At 37.6% G+C, this 20532-nt stretch overlaps 2 protein-coding genes across 2 annotated transcripts in view; both read right to left on the bottom strand.

Moving 5' to 3' along the window:
- Nucleotides 1–881: 881 nt before the first annotated feature.
- rab38b (RAB38b, member of RAS oncogene family) lies at nt 882–3852 on the bottom strand. Its single transcript, XM_024265955.2, has 2 exons — nt 3389–3852; nt 882–1454 (listed from the first exon to the last, which is right to left on the bottom strand). Exons 1-2 carry the CDS (start codon nt 3615–3617, stop codon nt 1141–1143), a joined length of 543 nt encoding a protein of 180 aa, XP_024121723.1. The 5' UTR covers nt 3618–3852; the 3' UTR covers nt 882–1140.
- Nucleotides 3853–6025: 2173 nt separating this feature from the next.
- Nucleotides 6026–20532, bottom strand: part of grm5a (glutamate receptor, metabotropic 5a) — a 25373-nt gene continuing 10866 nt past the window's right edge. The window contains exons 7-18 of the mRNA XM_024266137.2: nt 19676–19911; nt 19467–19588; nt 18285–18409; nt 18031–18199; nt 15108–15234; nt 13601–13718; nt 12983–13169; nt 10909–11067; nt 10713–10838; nt 10441–10623; nt 9015–9184; nt 6026–8621 (exon numbers count right to left, since the gene is read on the bottom strand). Coding sequence (XP_024121905.1) covers nt 7760–8621; nt 9015–9184; nt 10441–10623; nt 10713–10838; nt 10909–11067; nt 12983–13169; nt 13601–13718; nt 15108–15234; nt 18031–18199; nt 18285–18409; nt 19467–19588; nt 19676–19911 — 2584 coding nt within the window. The 3' untranslated portion in view covers nt 6026–7759. The remainder of the gene's footprint in view (nt 8622–9014; nt 9185–10440; nt 10624–10712; nt 10839–10908; nt 11068–12982; nt 13170–13600; nt 13719–15107; nt 15235–18030; nt 18200–18284; nt 18410–19466; nt 19589–19675; nt 19912–20532) is intronic.

The following is a 20532-nucleotide window of genomic DNA, read 5'->3' as shown; positions in this document are numbered from 1 at the left end:
TTATGCAATGAAGCAATTAAAGAAACCACCTTCTGCAAAACTGCAATCAAACGTATTTCCGCAGGAAATGCAATTTTCTCTAGTTAATATTAATATTTTCTTTTTCGTGGGTGACATGCTAACGAGGACGGTTCTAGGATGATGTCATGAAAGGGAGCGAAAGGCGGAGCCTCAGAGATCGAGTCGTTTCACTCTCGGGTTTGAAAAGAGTCTGCAAAAATAATTCATATTTCATAAATAATTTGTATTTTAGTGTTCTAAAGGTAATATATAATAATTTATGTGGATATAGTTTACTCAGAAGAAGTGAAGAAAATCATGGTACGACCCCTTTAAGTCTTTTGTCATTTTCTGCAGTCAAACAGCTAAATGACGGATTGTTGAGTATTTAACCAACCAAGAATAACCAAGAAATTAGCAGCTCAATCTGCTTTGATCAATGGTGTGTGCCTCTTATGTTAAATTATATCAAACAGTATTATCTGGCTCTCATTTTAGAACAATTTCATCACTGTGTTTCAAATCTGTGTTTAATATAACAACTTCCTCTGAACGTTAAGTAGGTAAAGGAAGAACGAACGTGTATAAGCTGTAAGCTGTGATATAAAAGGAAAATTGTGTTTTAATGTGGTTTTAGTGTGTACTCGTGGTATTTTTCAGATGATGGAGGGCATTTATAGAGAAAATTAGGTTTACAATTGTATTTCTGAATATTTCTTTGTTCAAATTAATGTAAAATAGATATAAAAATGTTGTATTTGTGACGTAGAAGCTACAACCAGCCCTACTCCGCTCCATTCTGATGCATCTACTTGTAGATGACTAGATCCATGTACGTCGTCGTTTTCCTAGATTCTGGCTCACAAATATACAGATTGGATAGATCACATTTTGATTGCTGTTTTTGTTGCACCAGTATTGTTAGGTTGGGGCTGAAAAGGATGATGGGAAGTGGGGGTGGGCTTACTCTCCATCAACAGTCCAGCCCACAACTTAGAGGGGAATTTCTGATGAAACCCTGACGCTCTGCAGAAACTACGTCCTATAAAACAAATTTAATGAGAATTTTAAAGAATATAAATGCTGTAAATTGGGATATTTTTTAATTATCCAGTACAAGTGTAAAATGTGTTCCTTTCATCACGAACAACAAAAAAAAAACGTAATTATATTCACCTTTGCTGATGTCTCAAACCAGCCCACGAAGCCGTGGTCCTTGCAGAACTGGTCCATTTTGGTACCGTTGCTGGTGAGGTCTCGGCTCTGGTCACACTTGTTGGCCAGCAGCACGGTGGCTATGCTGCTTCCATTGGCCAGCATGGCTTTAGAATCCAGGTCTTCCTTCCACTTTATGACCGCCTCAAAGGTTGTGGGCCGCGTCACATCGAACACGATGAAGGCCCCCATGGCTTCCCGGTAATACACTCGGGTCATGTTCCCGAAACGTTCCTGACCTGGGACGAGCAAAAGACACCAAGAAAAAGCAACCACGTTAGACTATGGTCACGTATCCCGGAATGTCACCGTGCTGCGTTGTAATTAGGAGGTGGCAGTTATATTTTTACACCGAAGAGGTTTTGAGAAAAAGTTAAAATGACAAGGAATGGTGTCATTTAGAATGTATGGAAGACACAAAATAAGGTTTATTTATTGTGAGCAGTTCTACTAAAACATCTCTAATCATGTCTCCATGTTTGGGTTTGTATGATTACTATTAAAAGATTTTCCTGTCACAAGGGCTGTGTCTGTATGACAGCCGCTTCCACTGTGTTTCTGTGTCTCTGTGACTTAGTATTAACCCGAGGGAAAAAAATAAAATTAGAAGACCTTTTTTACTTTTTTTTAAAGTTTCGAAAACATCACGTGCCCATAGCTGAGTTCTTCATTGGCAGATGGGACGCAGCGACCTTTCAAACATCAGATATTTAATTTTTGGCCACGCCCGTCACTCAAATTACACTCAAATTGCTTCATGTCGCACATGTTCCATTGATTAATAATTGAAAGTGGCCGCATCCACCGTGCGAATCTCGTTCGGTGTGAATGCACCTTTAGAGGAGAGAAACTCCAGCACAGCACATTCAATACCCTATATGTTTTATGTTATGCTTTAAGCCCTTATAAGTGTGTTATACTTGGACAGAATTGTGTACGTGGGTGAATGTAGTTATACAGTCATTGGCACTGTGAGTCAAATACAAATTTTCTGTGGGAAAGTATATTTGGTGTAATGTGACTGTTGATGAAGAATGCAAAGAAGACAGAACATCTTCATTCATGACCACGCCAAAGATTTTCAACAAAAGTGAAGTGACAGCATAAAATCTTGAAGATTCTGCCCACGCCTCCCCGTCGCGCGGTGGCAGCTGCATTCATGATCGCAGCATTAGTCCGTGGACATACCGGGCATCATTGGAAGAGAGCTCCTCCTTGTTTTTCTCTGCGTTTGAAGCCCAGTGAGCAATGCAAGCGAGCATCAAGACTGGAGTTTTCTGTTCGGCTTTTTAATGAGACGACACATTCCTGAGGTCTGACTGTTGCTCTTTAATAAACCCTGAATGCAGTTGCTTGTGTCTGTTCATAAAAAAAGATAATAACATGTGTTTTCTAAGTGTTTATGGAACGATTGCATAACTTTGCTGGAAATGGAGGAAATCTTCAGCACTTTGGTTGCTATGTAACAAGAGTTTGTCTCAAACAGAGCGCATACATACATACAGTCTGAGGAATACTTCTCTTTTAGTTTTTATAGAAAAAAAAGAAGTTAATATTACCATCTACATCATGGAAGTTCTGCTTTTCATGCAAGATATTCAAGGTGGTGTGACAGCACTTTGTATGTCACATGACACCGTGCCACTTCCAGCGTTATATGACCTGTGTACTAAATGAAATCTAGTCTTTAAACTTGTAACGTCCAAAAAAAGAAGTTTGTGATTCTAAGGGTGTGTTATGTGAGTCTATCTGTTTTTAGACGTACAATGTGACTGGCCTTTAAATCTTTTTCACATGATTCTATTCACGTGAAATAACATCATACCTTGAATGGATGATCCAGTAACTGAGGCCTCCTTCCTTCAACAAATGTGTGAGAGAACTTCCTCTCACCAGATCCACAGTGACAATGCACATTTCATCATTTTACAAGTCATGCTTAACTGTCAGCCACGTGTTATCAAACCATCAGCTTTTCAGGAACTGACATTGATGTCCAAGTTTGTGTTTTTAGAGTTTGATCAGCTTCTTTTTCACTTTTTTTAAAAATAAATTTATTTTTTCCGGGCTGGGGACCGGTACAGGAACTTGAACCAAATTCATTGTGTTGTTGAAATCCATCACAATTACATGGGAGATTTCTGCTTTAGTCGTTTTGGCTGCTTGCTCTCACCTGCAATGTCCCACAGCTGGAGCCGGACGGTCTCCGAGTCCCAGTTCAGCACTTTCAGGGCGAAATCCACTCCGATTGTGGCTCTGTAGTTTGTGGAGTAAGTCTGGTGCACGTACCGCCGGATGATGGAGGTCTTCCCCACCCCGAGGTCTCCAATAACCAGCACCTTGTACAGGTGTTCTTTCTGCAGACTCTGCATTCCGTTCGTGCGTAATGGATGATTAGTCATTCCGCCCGCCAGTCTGTCCGACGCACAAACTTCATGAAACTCTGACTCGGTAAGATGTTTGCGTTTAAGTTCCGTGTGAGTGTCAGGAGGTGGTGGGGGTGGGAACCGCCCTCTCTCTCTGTCCGGAGCCGGAGATTTCTGCAGGGGAAGAGTTTGGAAACTTGTGACCTCGTCTCGCCTCTGTGGAGCTGCGCGCTGGCTGCGCACTTTGGAGAAGGCGCGTTTCCTGGACGCCTCTGCTGTGGCACAAATTTTTATATCAACAAGTTATGCTCATTAAACTGTATTTTATTCATTTTTTCTCATTATTGTAATCATGCGTCAAAACAGCTTAAACCAGTTTATTCGAAAATATTTGCCATCATTTTTTCAACATCTTGTTACTATGATAAATCACAAAAATTTGGAAATGTAAATTTAAAATATATTTTAAATGTAATCTTAAAATATATTTATGTATAGTTTATTTACCAGACATTTGGCTAAGAAGTGAAACGTTTTATCCAGAAATGAAGTCTATTGACCTTAATTAAGTATTAAGTCCTATTCTCATCATATTTTGATCCATTGGAAAAATCATTTGTCTTTAATTATGAGATTTTTAGACAAAATTAAAAAAAAAACTTGTGATTTTCTGCAAAATAGTTCCTGGAGAGCAGCAGGAAAATGTCAGAAATTCGTCTCTGACTTGTTCCTCCATGTAGGCTGTTGAAGTAAGCCTCAGCTGATGTCCCATCATCTCTTTGTTTACATGCTTTTGCCCCCCAAGCTAACATTACCGGTGAAGTTTTGAGCCAAATGAGAGCTCGGACGAGGAAAATAAAGGGATACATGGATATGTTTGTTTATGCATCAGGATGGAGCAGAGAAAGGAAACGTTGGCTCGCCCATTTTAATTGCTGAGTCACAATTCATCGATTCACGATTCATCCTGATTTGAATAAAAAAATTCTCAGAAATTAAGTTTTAATCTAAAACTCTCATTATTAAAAGAACGCCACAAGAACATGTTAAAACACACAAAAACTGTTTTCATTGGAGTGGATTGATTGCCCTTTTAACAGTAAAGTAATCACTAAACTGTGATTTCTAAAGGATGCTCTTTTAGAAAGTCATTGATTAGTTTTGAAACAGAGAGGTGTTTACAGAAGAAAATCTCCATTAGCTGAAATGTATTTGATTGTAATTCACTCAGCTGCTTTAAAGGGACCCAATGGCCCAACTACTGACAGTATTGTCTTTTTAATGATGCTTGATCAAAAGGAGATGCTTAAATAATAGCTCCTAAATGTGTTCCTCCAAGTAAAAATCAATGTTTGTTTGTTTAATCAAAGAAATCACCTGTTGGTATTTTCTCAATTCTTTCATCTGTGAATAATAAATACGTATACAGGCAGAAGTGGCTTTAGAAGAGTGGTAAATGAGTACATTAGAGTGGAAAGACATTACAAATTAAATGATCAAAAGTAAGTATTTGAGACCGTTTTATGATACTTATTATTAATGAGTTTCTCTTGCCATTAGCAAAGAAGCAGCACAGATTTTAGCTAAGGCTAGAGCGCTGATGGACCAGCATACACAATATTAATTGATTACACAAATTAATCGACGGGCTCAAGATTTTGATTAAAAATATTGCTTTTTTTATTTTTGTCAAAAATATGACAAGTGGAGGAGAGGGTTATGGCAGAAGCTCAACCCTGTAGCTTTAGCAGATTAAAAAAAAATTATGCTAAGAGCTTTTAGCAACTGTTAATTAACATTTTATTTAATTTTTTTATTTTTATTTAAAATAAGTAAAAAAAAAAACACTGTGGATTTTTTTCACATACAAAATATATATTACTTAATTTTCAAGATAAAAAATAATTTAAACCATTATACTAATTTGATATGTTGAAAAACTGAAAAAATGTGTGTTTCTTTACAGTAAAACTATTAAAGGAAGGTAACACTTTGTCCTACAAGCTGAAAACATGTTTCTGTAGTTTGTGAATTCTTCATATTTTTATTGTATTCTTTACATTTCGACAAGTGCAACATTCTGTCCAAAAGTACATCATTTTAGAGCTTTGAATAACTATATGTGCATTAATGTGTGCAGCTAGTTTTCTCTTAATTTAATAATGTGTAATAATGTGTAAAGTGAGGCCTCTACTGTAGGTCTGGCTGCATTTCAAAATGATTTTTTTGTGTGTGCAACTTTTGGAGCAAAACTGGCTAAAAGTGTTGTGTATTTTTTATGAACAGTGTCCATGAAAATGTATTTTACTTTCACTTTTAGACATATTTATGATCATGATAAAAAGTTTCCTAAAGTAAAAGAGTATAAAATGTCTTCAAACATCTTGATAAAACTGAAAAATTAAAAACCTGACGTCAAAATGTTGAATATACTCTATAAAATATTGACATAAAATGACTTTAATAATTAAAACAAAATGCATTCCAAAAAACATTCTACTAGAAATTAAAACGGACTGTAATAATAAAAATAAAAGTCATTTTGGATGAATTTCTTTAATACGGGACAACCCCGTTTGTTTACTCAGGCTATCTGACAGGAAGATGAAAAGATAAGCCAAACATTCTGCAGATTACATCAGTAGTTACTGGCACAAAGACTAGTCTGCATCTGCATTATCGGAGTTGGATCTGCATGCAAACATAATAAATCCTTATGATTATATTGCAAACTCATTTTAAAAATACCTCAAAGGAACAAACCACACAGCAGCACATCCTTCTGCAGGCATAACAAACAAAAGCGTGTCTAAAGCCTTTTTATATATATATAAATATTTTTTTTAAAAAAGTAAGCAAGCAGAATGAAATAAGATAGCTACAGCTACAACAAAAAATGAACCAGTTACTTTCTAAAAGTTAAAAACCTGCAAACCCCGTTGAGGGTTTCAGTTATTTACATTCTATAGAGGCAGAAACACCTTTTTAGCACAACAAGAACCATATTTTCTAATAAACTGAAGCATTAAATCAATAAATAAGCTTAAAGTTAAATAAAAGAAAAACAATGCAATAAGATATTGGCACATTTGAACTAAAATAAAGGCTGGAAGCATCAGGCATGTCCACGTGACAGTTTCTTTTATATGTTAAACACTGTAAAATGAATAATGTGTCATTATTTTTGCTACTATGAACTCAGAGGTTTAACAAGACAATATTATAAAAGAACTCTGCAATTATATGTCAGAGAATGCTAACATGGATTGATTGGAGCCAACACGTGTGACGGGGGCCTATTCTGCAGGATGAAAAGTGGCAACGGTTTTTGGTTCAGACTCATCCTGAGAGTTATTTTGGTCCACAACAAACCACATCTCATTATACATTCAGCTAAGTCACAATTAGATAAGAGTATCCAAAAAAAAAAAAAAAGTAGTTCATAAGCTAATTGTGGGTTTTTAACCTGATAATGTCGTCCGCTGAGACTTGGAGGTGTAAAAGGTTTATCATTGCATGCTTTTTTTTTTTTTTTTTCAAAGTCCCTGCCTTGAAAATATAAAAGTGCATTTTTTTTTTTGCAGCATTTCTACCTTTTTTTCATGATTGACAGAAAAGTCAGGTTTTAGAAAATTATGTAAGTATCAAAAAGGCAATTTTGATTGTTTTTCTTTTTTCAGGATGCATCTAAAACATTAAGGGTTTGGGAGATTGATTGATTTGTGTAATATCAATTAAAATCTAACAATAGTAATTGTAAAAATTCTGCAGTAAATTCTAACACCAACAATTCTTAAGAAACATGCAATATTAAGACATATTTGCAATATTAACATAAACAGTTTTTGACAGTTCTGGTTGAAGTTTCAAAATAGAAAAAAAAAGTAATGAAGTTTTTCCTCTTCTGGTCATTTTAGCTCATTGGTGTCGTCTTTGGAGTTTCAAACTGAGGTGTCACCTAAAAAATGCCCATGATTTTAGCATAAGTTGCAGAAGAAAGCAGTGATTTTTTTTGAAAATTTCGTTGGACTATGAAAAAATGAAAAAAAAAAAAGAGCTTTTGCCGTCTTATGAGTCAAACGAGAATTCAGTCTCTAAAATGGGATTGTACAAAATGTGCAGAAAAAAACGACAGTTTCTGCAGTCTGAGAAGGCTCAAAACCCGTCCAGAGGACGGTTTAGAGCGAGGAGGAGCTCTGGCTGTAATGTTTGAGCAGCAGCTGGTCGTATTCCGCCTCAGAAGGGGGGGATACTGAAGGGGGGGAGCTGCCATTAGAGCTCAGAGATGAGTCTCTAAACGGGGAGGGTGGGGTGAGAGCCATCAGCTCCTCCGGATCTCTGGCCCGCCTGGTTCCGGCCAGGTGCTCGTAGATCTTACTGGCTGGATTGTCACAGAAGCTGGCCGTCACCTCGGCGTATGTGGTGGCGGTGGGGGGGCCCTGCCTGCCCCTGGGGGTGAGGTACTGCGGTGCACCCTGGGAGGAATCCCCATCGGGGAGGGCGCCACTGACGGCGGCTCCTCCTGGAAGCATCATGGTGTTCAGCTCGTTGATGTTGGCGGTGAAGCGGTTAACCACGCAGCTGATTTGGTCCATGATTGTGGCACCTTGAGTTTGGCCAATGTCACCCACACTTATGATGCTGATATCTCCGGCGTCGACGAAACCGGCAGCCTGACTGTTCTCCCCGCCTCTTCGTCTGATCCCAGCAGGATGCTCGGGCGCATATGTCGGCAGAATCTGTGCCTCCTTGTCGCTGTCTTCCCTCTGGAGGACTCTCGCCTTTGACGAATGCTCGCCGGCGGCGGCCTGAGGTGACTGTGAAGGATAGCAGGGCAGAGACTGAGACACTTGTGGCTCTTCGTACTCCTCTTTGGAACCGCCGTCCGCGGGAGCGTCTTCCTTAGAAAAGGGCTTGATGATGGCCGTCTGGTTCACCTCCACGGCCTCCTTCTTCTTGATGTGGAACGACATCCTCTTCCATAAGTTTGGTCTGTAGCTGCGCTCGTTCTGTCCCCATGTCACTGATTTCCCATTGGAGCTGCAACACGTGGAGAAAATTATGAGCTATGACATTCTATTTTTTAAACATTTTCTCTCTCTATTATCTTCTGTTCTATATTTTTTAAAATTTTCTTTTTTCTTCCCTAGAAAGAGAAATCCTTAAAGGCTGCAAGTTTCTTTTGGGAATACGTAACCCAAATGAGATAAGCTTTTCTCAGTGCAGTTTTTTTTTCCATTTCAGCTCTGACAGCTTCAATGTTCCAGTCTGAACAGTGTTTGGACAGATCTGTCACTTCCATGACGTAGCTTACAACCCACAAAAACCAAAGACAAAAAAGTCCATATCTGATGGCTGGGATGTGTGTATAAAAGGTGTCGTACATATAAGGATGCCTCGTCTTCTTTTATCCTCAGACTTTGATTCCCATACCTTACGTTATCCTGTGTGGAGCCGCTGCGCCGGAAGAGGTTGGCCATGCTGCTTGAGGGTTTGCCAGTTTTGGCGGCTTTTTTGGCGTCGCCTACGTGCATCCGCACAACTGTGGACGTGGTGAAAGCACTGCGGACGTTCTTTTCAGGTTTGGCGAGCATGATGTACACCTGGTCAGAAAAATGAGCCACAAATGAAGCTGTTTATAGCATTTTAAGTTGTACAAATGTAATATCGTGGTTTCAAAACATTTGGTTTTAATTCTAAGATTAACTAAACAACTTGTGGAGATCAATAGAATCAGTGGGCCTCCTGAAAGTTGTTATATTTTTCTTATTTTTATTGAGACAATATTAAAATAAAAAAGGGTATTTTATTTTATTTTTTTCCCCTCTTGGGTCAATGCAGGACAGAGAGCCTTTTAAATCAGTCACAGAGACACAGAAACACAGTGGAAACGGCTGTCATTCAGACACAGCACCCAGAGTGAGATAGAAGCGCCCGGTACCGGTAAAATCTTTGAAGGATCACATAAACCCAGACATGGAGACGTGATCTTCACAGTAAATAAACCTGATCTCTTAGCATCATCCGTCTCTTCCATGCACTGGAAGTGAGATAAACACAAACACTGCTCCATGTAGCGATCAGGCTAAAAGCATTAGCTAGTAGCTTCTCCCACATGCGGTCGCGGCAAAAGAATTTTGGACAGGTGCCGAGCAGTAAATTCACAGTGAAAAGGGGCGGGCCATGAGTGTGAACGCAGCGTTACTCCAGGTTTTTCTTTCACAGCTCTACTCCGATATATGAAAGACTTGGAATCATAAAGTTCTAGCTGGGCACAAACAGCCATTACAAACTCCACTTCCATGATCAATTTTCAGTTAGTTGACGCTTTCTTTAATTAAAATGGATCCAAGCGTCCCAACCAAATCCAAGAATGAAGAAGCCCGAAAGGTGCATATACGTAGACTTTTCATTGGAAGTGGTCTCTTAAACAAGCATTGCTGAGGGCGGTGTGAACGTAGCGCAACAGTGACTTCTCTGAATCTGTGGCTGCCTGGATCGATAACTCAATCTGGTAAAACAGTGAGTGTGTTCTCCTGAGTCTCTCCCTGCTTTTTCATTAGTGTAAAAAATGGAATCCCTCAGGGTTGTGTTTAGGGTTCCCTAACATTTCCCACTCATATACTGTATTCCCTTAAAAAAATGTTGTTTTTTATGTGTATTCAGATATTTTAGTTATTCACTGCCTATCTACTGGAAGTCATTGTAGGTCAAATCTCTAGTCTTCAGTTACTTCTATGCAGTGCAATGTTGTTAATTACAATAAAACATTGTTTGTGTTGCATTTTTGGCCTTACAGACATGAATTTGTTCAGTAACAGAAAAAAAAGATAAAATCGTTCTTGTCTTTATGTCTTACCTTCGGGACAAACATGCAGCAGAGAGCCACTGTGGCACTGAGGCTGACACTAAAGCACATGGTTATGATTTTGTAGTTGGATCCAAAGTAAATGGGAACAAAAGCCAGCCAGATAATGCAGGTGGTGTACATGGTGAAGGCGATGTACTTGGCCTCGTTAAAATTAGCCGGTACATTACGGGTCTGCAAAAGGTGAAAAAAAGAAAACAATAAACAAAAAATTATGGACATTTTTTTACTCTCAAAATTTTTTTTTTTTTTTGCTAAATGACCTTAAAGGCGTAAAAGGTGCAGCTGAGGATGAGCAACCCATTGTAGCCCAGTGGTGCCACCACCCCCAAGGTGGTCAGGTTGCAGATTAAATGCACTTCGCGGATACTGGGGTAGTCATAGATCACCTGAAAAGAAAAGAACAAAAAAGTTGCTGAAATTCTACAGAAAGGAAGTTAAATTAACAAAAACACACACCTGTGGGGGCTCAATGATAAGAAGTGCCACAATAATCCCCAGCTGCAGCAGGATGAGTAGGAAGGCGATGACCAATTGTGCGCAGGCGGACATAAAGCGAGGTTTCTTGGTGCAGATCTTCTTTTTGCTGCCTGCCAAGATGCGTGCTATACGGTTGGTCTGGATCACAAAATAAATAAAACGGTTAGGCATGCTGTAGAATGTGGATAATACCGCTCATACTGATTCACAGGAATAATCCTTGCCCCTGATTTTATATATCAGCACCAACCCACACACTCATCATCAATTTGTGCTCGCTTCCTTAGCGACTGGATATCATCCAATTTCTGAAAGTGGCTTTATTGTTTCCAAGATTTATTTTTGCTTGGCAAAAAAATGCTAAGACTATCAGAAATTAGAACTGTAATGGCAGAGACAGACATCAGCAATGAGTAATCCTCCCTACTGCCAACAACAATTCTGATAAATAGAATGGAAACAAAAAACTTCTAAAGGTATTTTTGTCTGACCAACTCCAATTAAAAAAAAATATTGCTAAAATCTATTGAAACAAAAAAATAAATAAAATCTTCAAATTATGTTTTCCACACAACAACATATATATTTTTTATAACTGCTTTGGACAAAAATGCAAACAAGATTTTTTTTTTATTGTTTTTTTAAAATACGCTTTTAATTTTTTAATATACTGTAAAATCTTTGGGTTTAAATGACTTTTTTCACTGATCTGTTATTTTATATATAAAAAAAGGTTGCATTTGAAGTGTATATGTTGTATTTCTGAATAAAGGATGTAGTTGGGCTAAACTGAATCAGAGTTTCTACAAACAGGATCAGTTGTTGTGCCACCTTAAATTGTTGACTGGACCCAATTGGTCTTAAAATTCCACTCTGATAATCTTTTGATCTATTTAAAAAGTCTTTCAATTATAATTATGATTCTTTTAGCCCAAATTGATTTACCTGTATCGTTTTCTAGGACATAGTTTCTGCAAAGCAGCAGTAGTTCATTAGAAATTTGCATTTTAGTTGTGGGCGGGACCAATAGTGTGGAATAACTCCAGCCCCAATTCCCATTTTTCATCTGCTAACACTCTCTCCCGCTAGCTTACTGTCCGCAACCACCGCTACCAAACAAGAGCTATCCACCTCTACAGTTTAGAGTTTGATGCCAGCACTGATGAGGAAAATGGAGGTTAAAGGGTAACCAAACAGGGAAGTTGGAGGCTGACTCCACCCACAGCTGAAATTTGAAAATCCAGTCAGAGGAGGACAGGACTGTTATCATTACTGGAGATGCAGATCATATCGTGGATCTTAATTGGTTTGACCGATCATGAAATTAAACTGTAATACCCCGATTGAACCTGTAGGGGGAAGCACACAAACAGTTTTATGACTATATTTTCAAAAATTCAACAAGTTTATTTTTTGATATGTCAAAAAATTGGCAATGACCAACAGACAGCACCTTTAAATCCCAATTTATAGAGGTCAACAGCCAAAAAAGGTTGATTTAGGGTTTGGTTACCCTTTAATGGATCTACTTGTCTGCTAGTGGATGCATCAAAATGGAAAAAAGAAAGGAGCTTGTGGCTTGCCGTAGTACCTTCAAAGTTTTTTTCACTGATATTTGAAGAAAGACATACCCAGAAATACAATTTTACGCTTAATTGTCTTTATTTATGTCCTCCTCCATCAGAAAAATACCATAAGAACATGTTAAGACCACTAAAAACATGTTTGTTGTAGGAGTGGGTTTTCAGGAGGAAGCATCTTGATGTTTTTTTTTTCTTTTTTTTTCGATATCCCTGCCTTATCAACTGCAAATTACCTGGATAAGATATATTTTACAAATAAAAAGATAAAAACCAATCTTATAAGCGACTTATAAGGTCAAACCTGTAGTTTTGGGAAAAAAAATGTCAAAAAACTTGTTTTGCACTTTCAGTGGCTTAAATAAAACACTACAGTGTAGTTTGTCACACAAAAATACACTGACAACAATCAACATGATCAACATTGGCAAATGAATACAAATCACTATTAGGAAATGTAATGAATAATTTACCTTAGTGACCAGAGCAGAGTAGCTCATGGCGGGGGACAAGCCGATTCCCAGCCGCTGCAGGTAGCAATAGATGATGTGTGGCTTAGCAATTAGACTGAAAGTGCACAGGTAGCCCAGGCAGATTCCAGCCAGAATGATGTAGCAAAGCTCACGGCTGGATGACTTGACCACAGGAGTGTCCCAAAACCTACATGAAAACACAAAGTTTAAACCACTAAATTGACCATTTAATGAGCTACATTTTGATCTCAGTATGACCCCAGAAAGATTATTGATGTATGTCCCTCTAAATAAGTAAACAAACATGACACGAACATCTTAACTCATTTACTTCTTTCTCTTGACAATTTCATGTTTTGATCCATGACTTGTATAACGAGTGCTGCACAGTGGTGTGAGCCCTAGTGCCTCATGTTAAGAAAACACTAGTTCCTAAATTGTCTCATAAATGAAACGTGTCTGTCTTTGTGAAGGCCTGTGATGGGCAGGCAGGCAGCATGACGAGACCTAAAACAGCTGGGATAGGCTCCAGCATCCCTGTAACTCTGCACAGGACTAATAAATGGATGATAAAAATGGAAATAAAGTGTAGAGGGCAGAAAAATAGGATAAATTTACTTTATAAAAACAGAAGTAACAAAAAGTGTTGCCATCAGGCCCAGACAGGCAAAGACCACAGCAGCGATGGGCTCTGGATCCCCCCAACGCACGTACTGCACCGGAATCGGTTCACAACCTAAGGAGAAAAAACGTTCAACCAGTTAGGATAAATGTACTAGTTACAAAAGAGTTATAGGATAATTATAGGATAAGTGTGCATGCACTTCAAGGGTTTCAGTTTCAAGAAAGTACTGTTGAAGACCTACATGGGTCATCTTTTGAGCTATTTTTAGACTTCTCAGTGGCCTTTTAATTAAGATTATGCCAAAAAGCATTTAGTGGCCCACCCATCGTATTTTCTACGTCACAAATGAGCTCTTTTTCAAACGCCATTTTTTTATTTGCTCCTTATTTACAATGATTTGAATAAATAAATACTGTAAAGTGGAATTTTCTTAATATATGTTCTCCATCATAATACTTAAATACACAAAAAAACTAATTTTTATTGCAGTGGGTTTTATGTATCTACTTGCTAGATGTCAAGTTGCTTCATTTTTGCATGGTGTAACCACAAGACATTAAAAATGGAGCAAAGAATATACATAATATACGATAAAAATACAATTTTAAAAAGTGTGAGTTAATATATTAGTCAATCATTAGTTATTAACTTGTATATTTTTATTTGGAGGAATAGATACAACTTTAAAATAACATCTTGGTAACATGTGTAAAATAGTAACCGATTCTTAAGTCATTAGCTTATTTGTAATCTATTACTAATTAAAAAGATACAGTTAGAAATTGTTAATTAAAAGGTTAAAAGGTCATTTATAACTCACCAGCTAACAGCTTGTCAGTTATCTATTGCCTGTCTATAAGGTACATTTACAAATCCTTAACAAACTGTTAACTTTTATTTAACAATTCATTTATAACTCAATAAGTAAAAGTTCATTATTATTTGTTAAGTAGCTATAATGGAAAGTGATTATAAAGTGATACAGAAAATGTAACCCTGGAGAACCCACAGGGTCAAATTTGACCTGGTTTTCATTTATTTTATTATATTTTTAATTTTTTTTTGTTTTAATAAAATGTTCCTTTGTTTTATTTATTTATTTATTTTTTTAATAATATATCAGTCCCACCTAAAAATGAACAAACAAATAATCAAATTACTTTTGACAGTTTAGAAGAAAATGGTTTCTTGATTTCTACAGGGTTAAAAAATAAGAAACTAGTCGTTTTAATGACTTTTTTTCTGAATGGAAGAAAAAGCTAATTTATTCCAGGAAAAAACAACTATTAAAAAAAGTAATTTATTTATTTTAAATTTTTTTTACAAGGTTTTGAAGTAAAAAGCTTAAGCTCCAGCAAAATCTTTTTACAACCGTTAGCTTTTGAAGACCCACGTTCAAGTCCAAGTCACTCGGTTAAACACACACTTCATTGATTTCCTTGTGGGACTGAATTGTTTGTGGTTTATAAATGTAAAAGTAAAAAGGATTTTTGTCTTTACCAGTGAGGTCATCAGTGGGCCAAGAGCCAAGGATGCAGGCTCGACAAGTGTATTCATCAAACACAAACTCGTTCTCCTTGCAGGGAGTACAAGTCCAACAGCAGCTCACTTCTCCTTTTCGGATCACCTACAGGCATCCATACACAAGAATTAAACACATACACACTAAAAAAATCAATTATATTTTTGTTTCTCATCCTACTATAAAACTACGATAAAGAATTCATAAGAACATTCTTATCTGATTGAAAATGCAATTTGATGAACTAAATCTAAATGTAATTTTTTCTTTTTCCCCTTATCTAATACATTATAAAACACAATATTGATAAAGTTAATCTAATATCTGCTAAATACGAGCATTAAAATGCTGTAATCAAAAACAGTTTGATCATATCAATTCTTTTTCTATTCCACTTTATTTGTTTTCTAATTGGAGAACTAATAGTTCAGCTCAGCAGCAGCAACCAAAGTCAAATTGTTTCTCACCAGTTTTATTGATTTTTTTAATGCATTTTAAAGTTTGTTTATCCGTCTCAAATGGTAGTATTTTTATAAATCAGTTGTTTGAATTACGGGCAGCTTTGGTACTGGTGGGATAAGACCACTTCCTTTGGTTCTTGTAAGATGTCTTGCTGCCTTTTTCTGCACCATCTGCAGCTGTTTGATGATGCTTCTGGCCGTGGCTGTAAGGACGGCGGGTGGCACAAAAACAAGATGGAAAATGATCAAAAAAGCTGTTTTGGTTCAAAGTTGGTTGGTTGATCAAAACGATATGAGCAGTTTATGGGTTTTTTTGAAAATAAGTAGACCTAAAAAGAGCATCATTTTTCAGCTAAGGTCAAATAAACGTTGCTCACAAAATATACAAGACAGAGATGATGCGTTTCAAATCTCTGAAATATCTGGAAAAATCTAACGAAACGTTTTAAAGGAACTTTGGGGAAATGGCAGGGCAAGTTTTCATAAACTCATTATAGTATAGCACCACATGTCACTGCCATGTGTGATGAAAAGAAAATCTGCCCGTAACATGAAAAGAGATCAATAAAGTTTTTTTTTTTGGATTTCAAATCTTTACAACTCATAAACATTCAAGAATTGTATATATATATATATATATATATATATATATATATATATATATATATATTTAATACCACATTATGTAATTTAAAAGGTCAGTGCAGCAATAATGTATAATTATTATTATAATTATTATAACAAATCTCCAACTTTAATTTATTTTAATCCTTTTTGCTCCTGTTTGTTTCCACTTCATGAACCAAGTCATCACCATTAAAGTCAACTAGAGACTTTACAGCAATGAAGTTGATTCATGATAAAAAAACTTTTTTTCTTCTCTGTATATATAGCTAGTAAAGCTGTCACTATATGTTATCAATAGTAAGAGGAAATAAGTCCCATATATGCACAAAACAAGTTGTTTTCAGTCACTATTTTTATTATATGTAACAAGTATCTTAAAATTTTGAATGAATAGCAAAAAAAATATATATATATAAAGCAGTTTTAGTGTATTTAAGTTCAATTAATCACATTTGTGTCCCTTTGAAAATGTATGACTGATAATAAAACAGCAAGAAATGATTTTTTTTTTTTTATTTATTTATTTATTTATTTTCATTTACATAATCTTAACCTTTCTTTGCATGTTCACCCCAATGCATGTGTGGCTTCCTCCAGCAGAGGCTGGTTGGTTACACTAAGTGTCTCTGGGTGTGAGGGTGTGCTGGCGACCGCTTCAGAGTGTACCCCATCACCCCAATTTGTGCGTGTGTAATTCTTGATTTGTAACTTATACATTTTGTGCAAAAATTATGAAATTGAAAAAAATACAATTTACACATGCACAAATTACAGTTACAACAGCTTGAAACTAACTATGCATACGTCTTTAAAAATTACACACAAATTGCTTCTTATGCACACAAAACTGCATTTATACACACAGAGAGTTACAAATCAAGAATCATGCACACACAAATTGGGGGGAGTCTATTTTCTCTCCATCACCCTGCCTTGCCCAGTAGTAGCTAGGATAGGCTCCAGCAATCCCATGACCCCAAAAGGGATATACTGGATTAAGAAAATAGATGGATGGATGCTAAGAATAACACCACACCAGGTTTGTGCCTTGTTTCTAAATGTGGGAATCTGAAATAAGCAACAAAACTCAATGTGTTTTTTGAAGCAATTATTTTTTGAAGGTGATTTGGTTTCTTTCATTGGTTGATTTAGATTGATTTTGACTCATTGAATTGAAACACATCTGTTCTTTTTTTCATTCTAAATTTAAGCAATCAGAAAATCCTTGTAAACTATAAGTACTTTCAATGTAACCTGTTGAACTACAAAGTGCAGGTATTGACTGCTGAACGAGGTTTTTCTGATAAGAGAGAGACCTCTGGGAGAATTAAAAAGGAAAGAGAACGAAGCGTTCTTTGTGATTTGGATAGACTGGGAGGGAGGACGTAGAGGAGGACAGATGGGATATGATTAAGATCTGAACAGAAAGCTGAATTCAGTCCCTGATGTACTTGATTATTTTATTGGGCTGTCTTTTTTAGGCCTGCGAACCCGTGGGATCAATTTAAGACTGCTGTGTGGGTTTGTTTGACGGATCCAGAATTTAAGAACCTATTTTTTCTTGGTGATTATCATCAGACAAAAAAAGCAATAACAGAAAAGCTGCGTTCTTTTTGTAATATTCAGTTTTTTTTTGTAATCTCTAGATTATGAAATTAAAATTTTGCTGTCAGTAGTTGACAAATGACAGCTTATATATGAATAAAAATGCACAAAACTTCTGTGAAAAGCGGAGAAAAAGTTATGTTTAAAGCAAAAAAGTCCTTTTTATGTTTAAACACAAACCCTATTGAGTTGAGAGGGCTCCTCTTACCTTGATTTGTGCCTTCTGGCAGGGCTCAGAGCAGACGGACTGGATCACTTCACTGCTGTTGCTCCAGATTTCCTCATCATTCATCTTAAGGCCTCCCTGATCCCAGCTTCCCACATGGATGTACGAGTATTCGTTCTCACCGATCTGCTTGAAGTTCATGATTTCATACCTGAGGCACATGTTGGCACGCTTTTCATTTGTCTGGTGGGTTTGCCTTTCGAGCCCCCAGTCCTCTATTATAAAAGAACCCTCACCTGCCAGGTGAGTCACCGTTCTGGTCAAAGTGGATGGTCTCCCCAGAGACTCCGGTGAAGTTGGTTTTCATCAGGAAATCAAGGAGTTTGCGACCATCGATGGGTCTCATATTCTCACACAAACCCTTGAGATAAACAAACGTGAATTTCTCACTCCCAAGTTGTCACATATTAACGTTGGTTAAGGACCCCTCCACAGCACTTTTTGACGTTTTGGGTGTCCCTAACTCCTAATTTTTCGACGTACTGGGTGTTCGTGTTGAATTGCAGGTCCCCAACTGCCGGGCCACGAACCAGAACTGGTCCACTACTGTAATGCGCTGCAGGTACCCAAACCCGGTACTGGTGCCCTAACCCAACACCGGACCAGATATGGTCATTGACTGTATAAGTAGGAACTAGAATGAGCAACCCCTCCCTTTTCGTGTTCCAAATAGGGAGTAACCGCGGGTTGCAAGAAGGCCAAAGTCCTATAGACCTTCATTGAGAAATTTCTCAGAATAACCATTCTTGCTCTGATGCGTCCTTCTTAACACGTTCTTTCTAAACCTAATTTTTTTTAAGATATTTTTTTCTATATCGCAAGTTATTCAAGTTTTAAACTGACCAATCAGATGCCTCAGTGAAAGCATGTGGCTCCTGCTGGCCCCGCCTTGAACGTTTCATTGGCAGATTCTTCCAAGCTGCTATCAGAGGGAGGGTATGGCCTTCGATCCAGTTGGAACAAGCTCACTCATGATCAGTGACAGTAAAAACGTGACTCAGCGTGACTCGAAGGGCAACAGTCGGTTCATTATGGCGGTAGACAGATCAGGAAGTGACGGCGGAGCCTCTGGCCTGATTTCGCGAGGACCAAGGGGGACAGCAACGCTTGCTATGTCCAGTTCATACTTATACAGTCAATGGATGCAGTACAGGACCCAAATCGGAACCAGACGGGGTACCAGGCGCGAACCAGTACCGGGTTAAGGTTAGGGTACGGGTACTGAGTTAGGATACCGGTACTGGGTGCATTACGAGGACCAGTGTGTATCCGGTACAGAACCTCGAGGGTTGTGGACCCTTGATTTTATGAACAACCATCACGCCAAAAAACGTCCATATGTAACGAGTTGGGGATGACAATGTGTTGGAATACTACAAAGAAATACTATTTAGTGGGAAACAAAGGGTCCTCCACACCTTATACCCTGGACAGAGAGACTGCTGCATGGCATGAAGGCCATAAGCCATGGAATAAATGGCGTTTATGACGAATCCCATTTTGGTGTCCTGGGCATACTGGTGGCGCAGAGACTCTCTCCCTGTAGAAAACACAGTTTTACCCATGAGAACAAACATTTCTCACACCTCCTCCACAGATTAGGTTGCTGCAACTCTGTGGTACTAACAGCTGCAAGTGCGGTTGAACACCGTGTTCTCCTGAGGATGGCCTCTCAGCCTGCACTGGAAGCGGTGCTGCCAGAATTCAGGAAACCAGGGATTTCTCGGGTTGGCATCGGGCTTCAGGTTCAGGTAATAGTCATCAAACCAGGTAACATACGCGGACTTCAGCTTTATGGTGATCCCACCGGCTGCTTCTCTCTCGTAGCCATCCGTTACATCGTACCTGTCAGCCCAGCCGTCACTTGATGGTGGAAGTGGAACAAACAAAAACACGAGTCGTAAACATGGTTTTTGGTCCAACATGACCGTTGGACCAAAAAGGAAAAACAGGAAATACGTTAAAAACAGATTTGTAATCAATGAAAGTCTGGATAGCACTGCCTTGTATGCTAAGTAAAAAAACAAATCTCTTCTGATGGGTGGTTTCTGTGTCAGTAAAAAAAAAAAGAAAAAAGGAAAGCACAAAGTTAAAGTTTTGTCATGACATAAATGGGATCAAATTGAAACATTTTTGGCCTTCCGTATTTCCGTGGCAAAATAAGTGGGAAATTTACACTGCGAATTAATAAAACGTCCACTATTTATGGTCATTTATTACTGTTTCATTGCCCTTTTTTTAACAAACTTAATTTTTTATTTCAAACCTTGTCTGTATTTAATATTTTATCCTTGGAATATATGTATAGTATATTAAAATAAATGAGACCAAATAGAATTTTCTTTTGTTTTACATTAGTGAGACTCATTATTGAGCAGAGAACATGTGATATAAATATATGCATGCATATATGTGAAATATATCTATATACTGTATATATATATATACACACACACTATATATACATTATATATTTGCGTGTTT

The sequence above is a fragment of the Oryzias melastigma genome, linkage group LG14, assembly GCF_002922805.2.
Source record: "Oryzias melastigma strain HK-1 linkage group LG14, ASM292280v2, whole genome shotgun sequence".
Lineage (NCBI taxonomy): Eukaryota > Metazoa > Chordata > Actinopteri > Beloniformes > Adrianichthyidae > Oryzias > Oryzias melastigma.
This window is presented reverse-complemented; position numbering and strand designations above follow the sequence as displayed.

Bases quoted from the DNA above. Each gene is read 5' to 3' on its own strand.
- rab38b (XM_024265955.2), bottom strand. From the start codon at position 3,617: ATGACTAATCATCCATTACGCACGAACGGAATGCAGAGTCTGCAGAAA. The intron at 1,455-3,388 runs GTGAGAGCAAGC...TGCTCGTCCCAG, and splicing joins CCAGCTGTGGGACATTGCAG to GTCAGGAACGTTTCGGGAAC.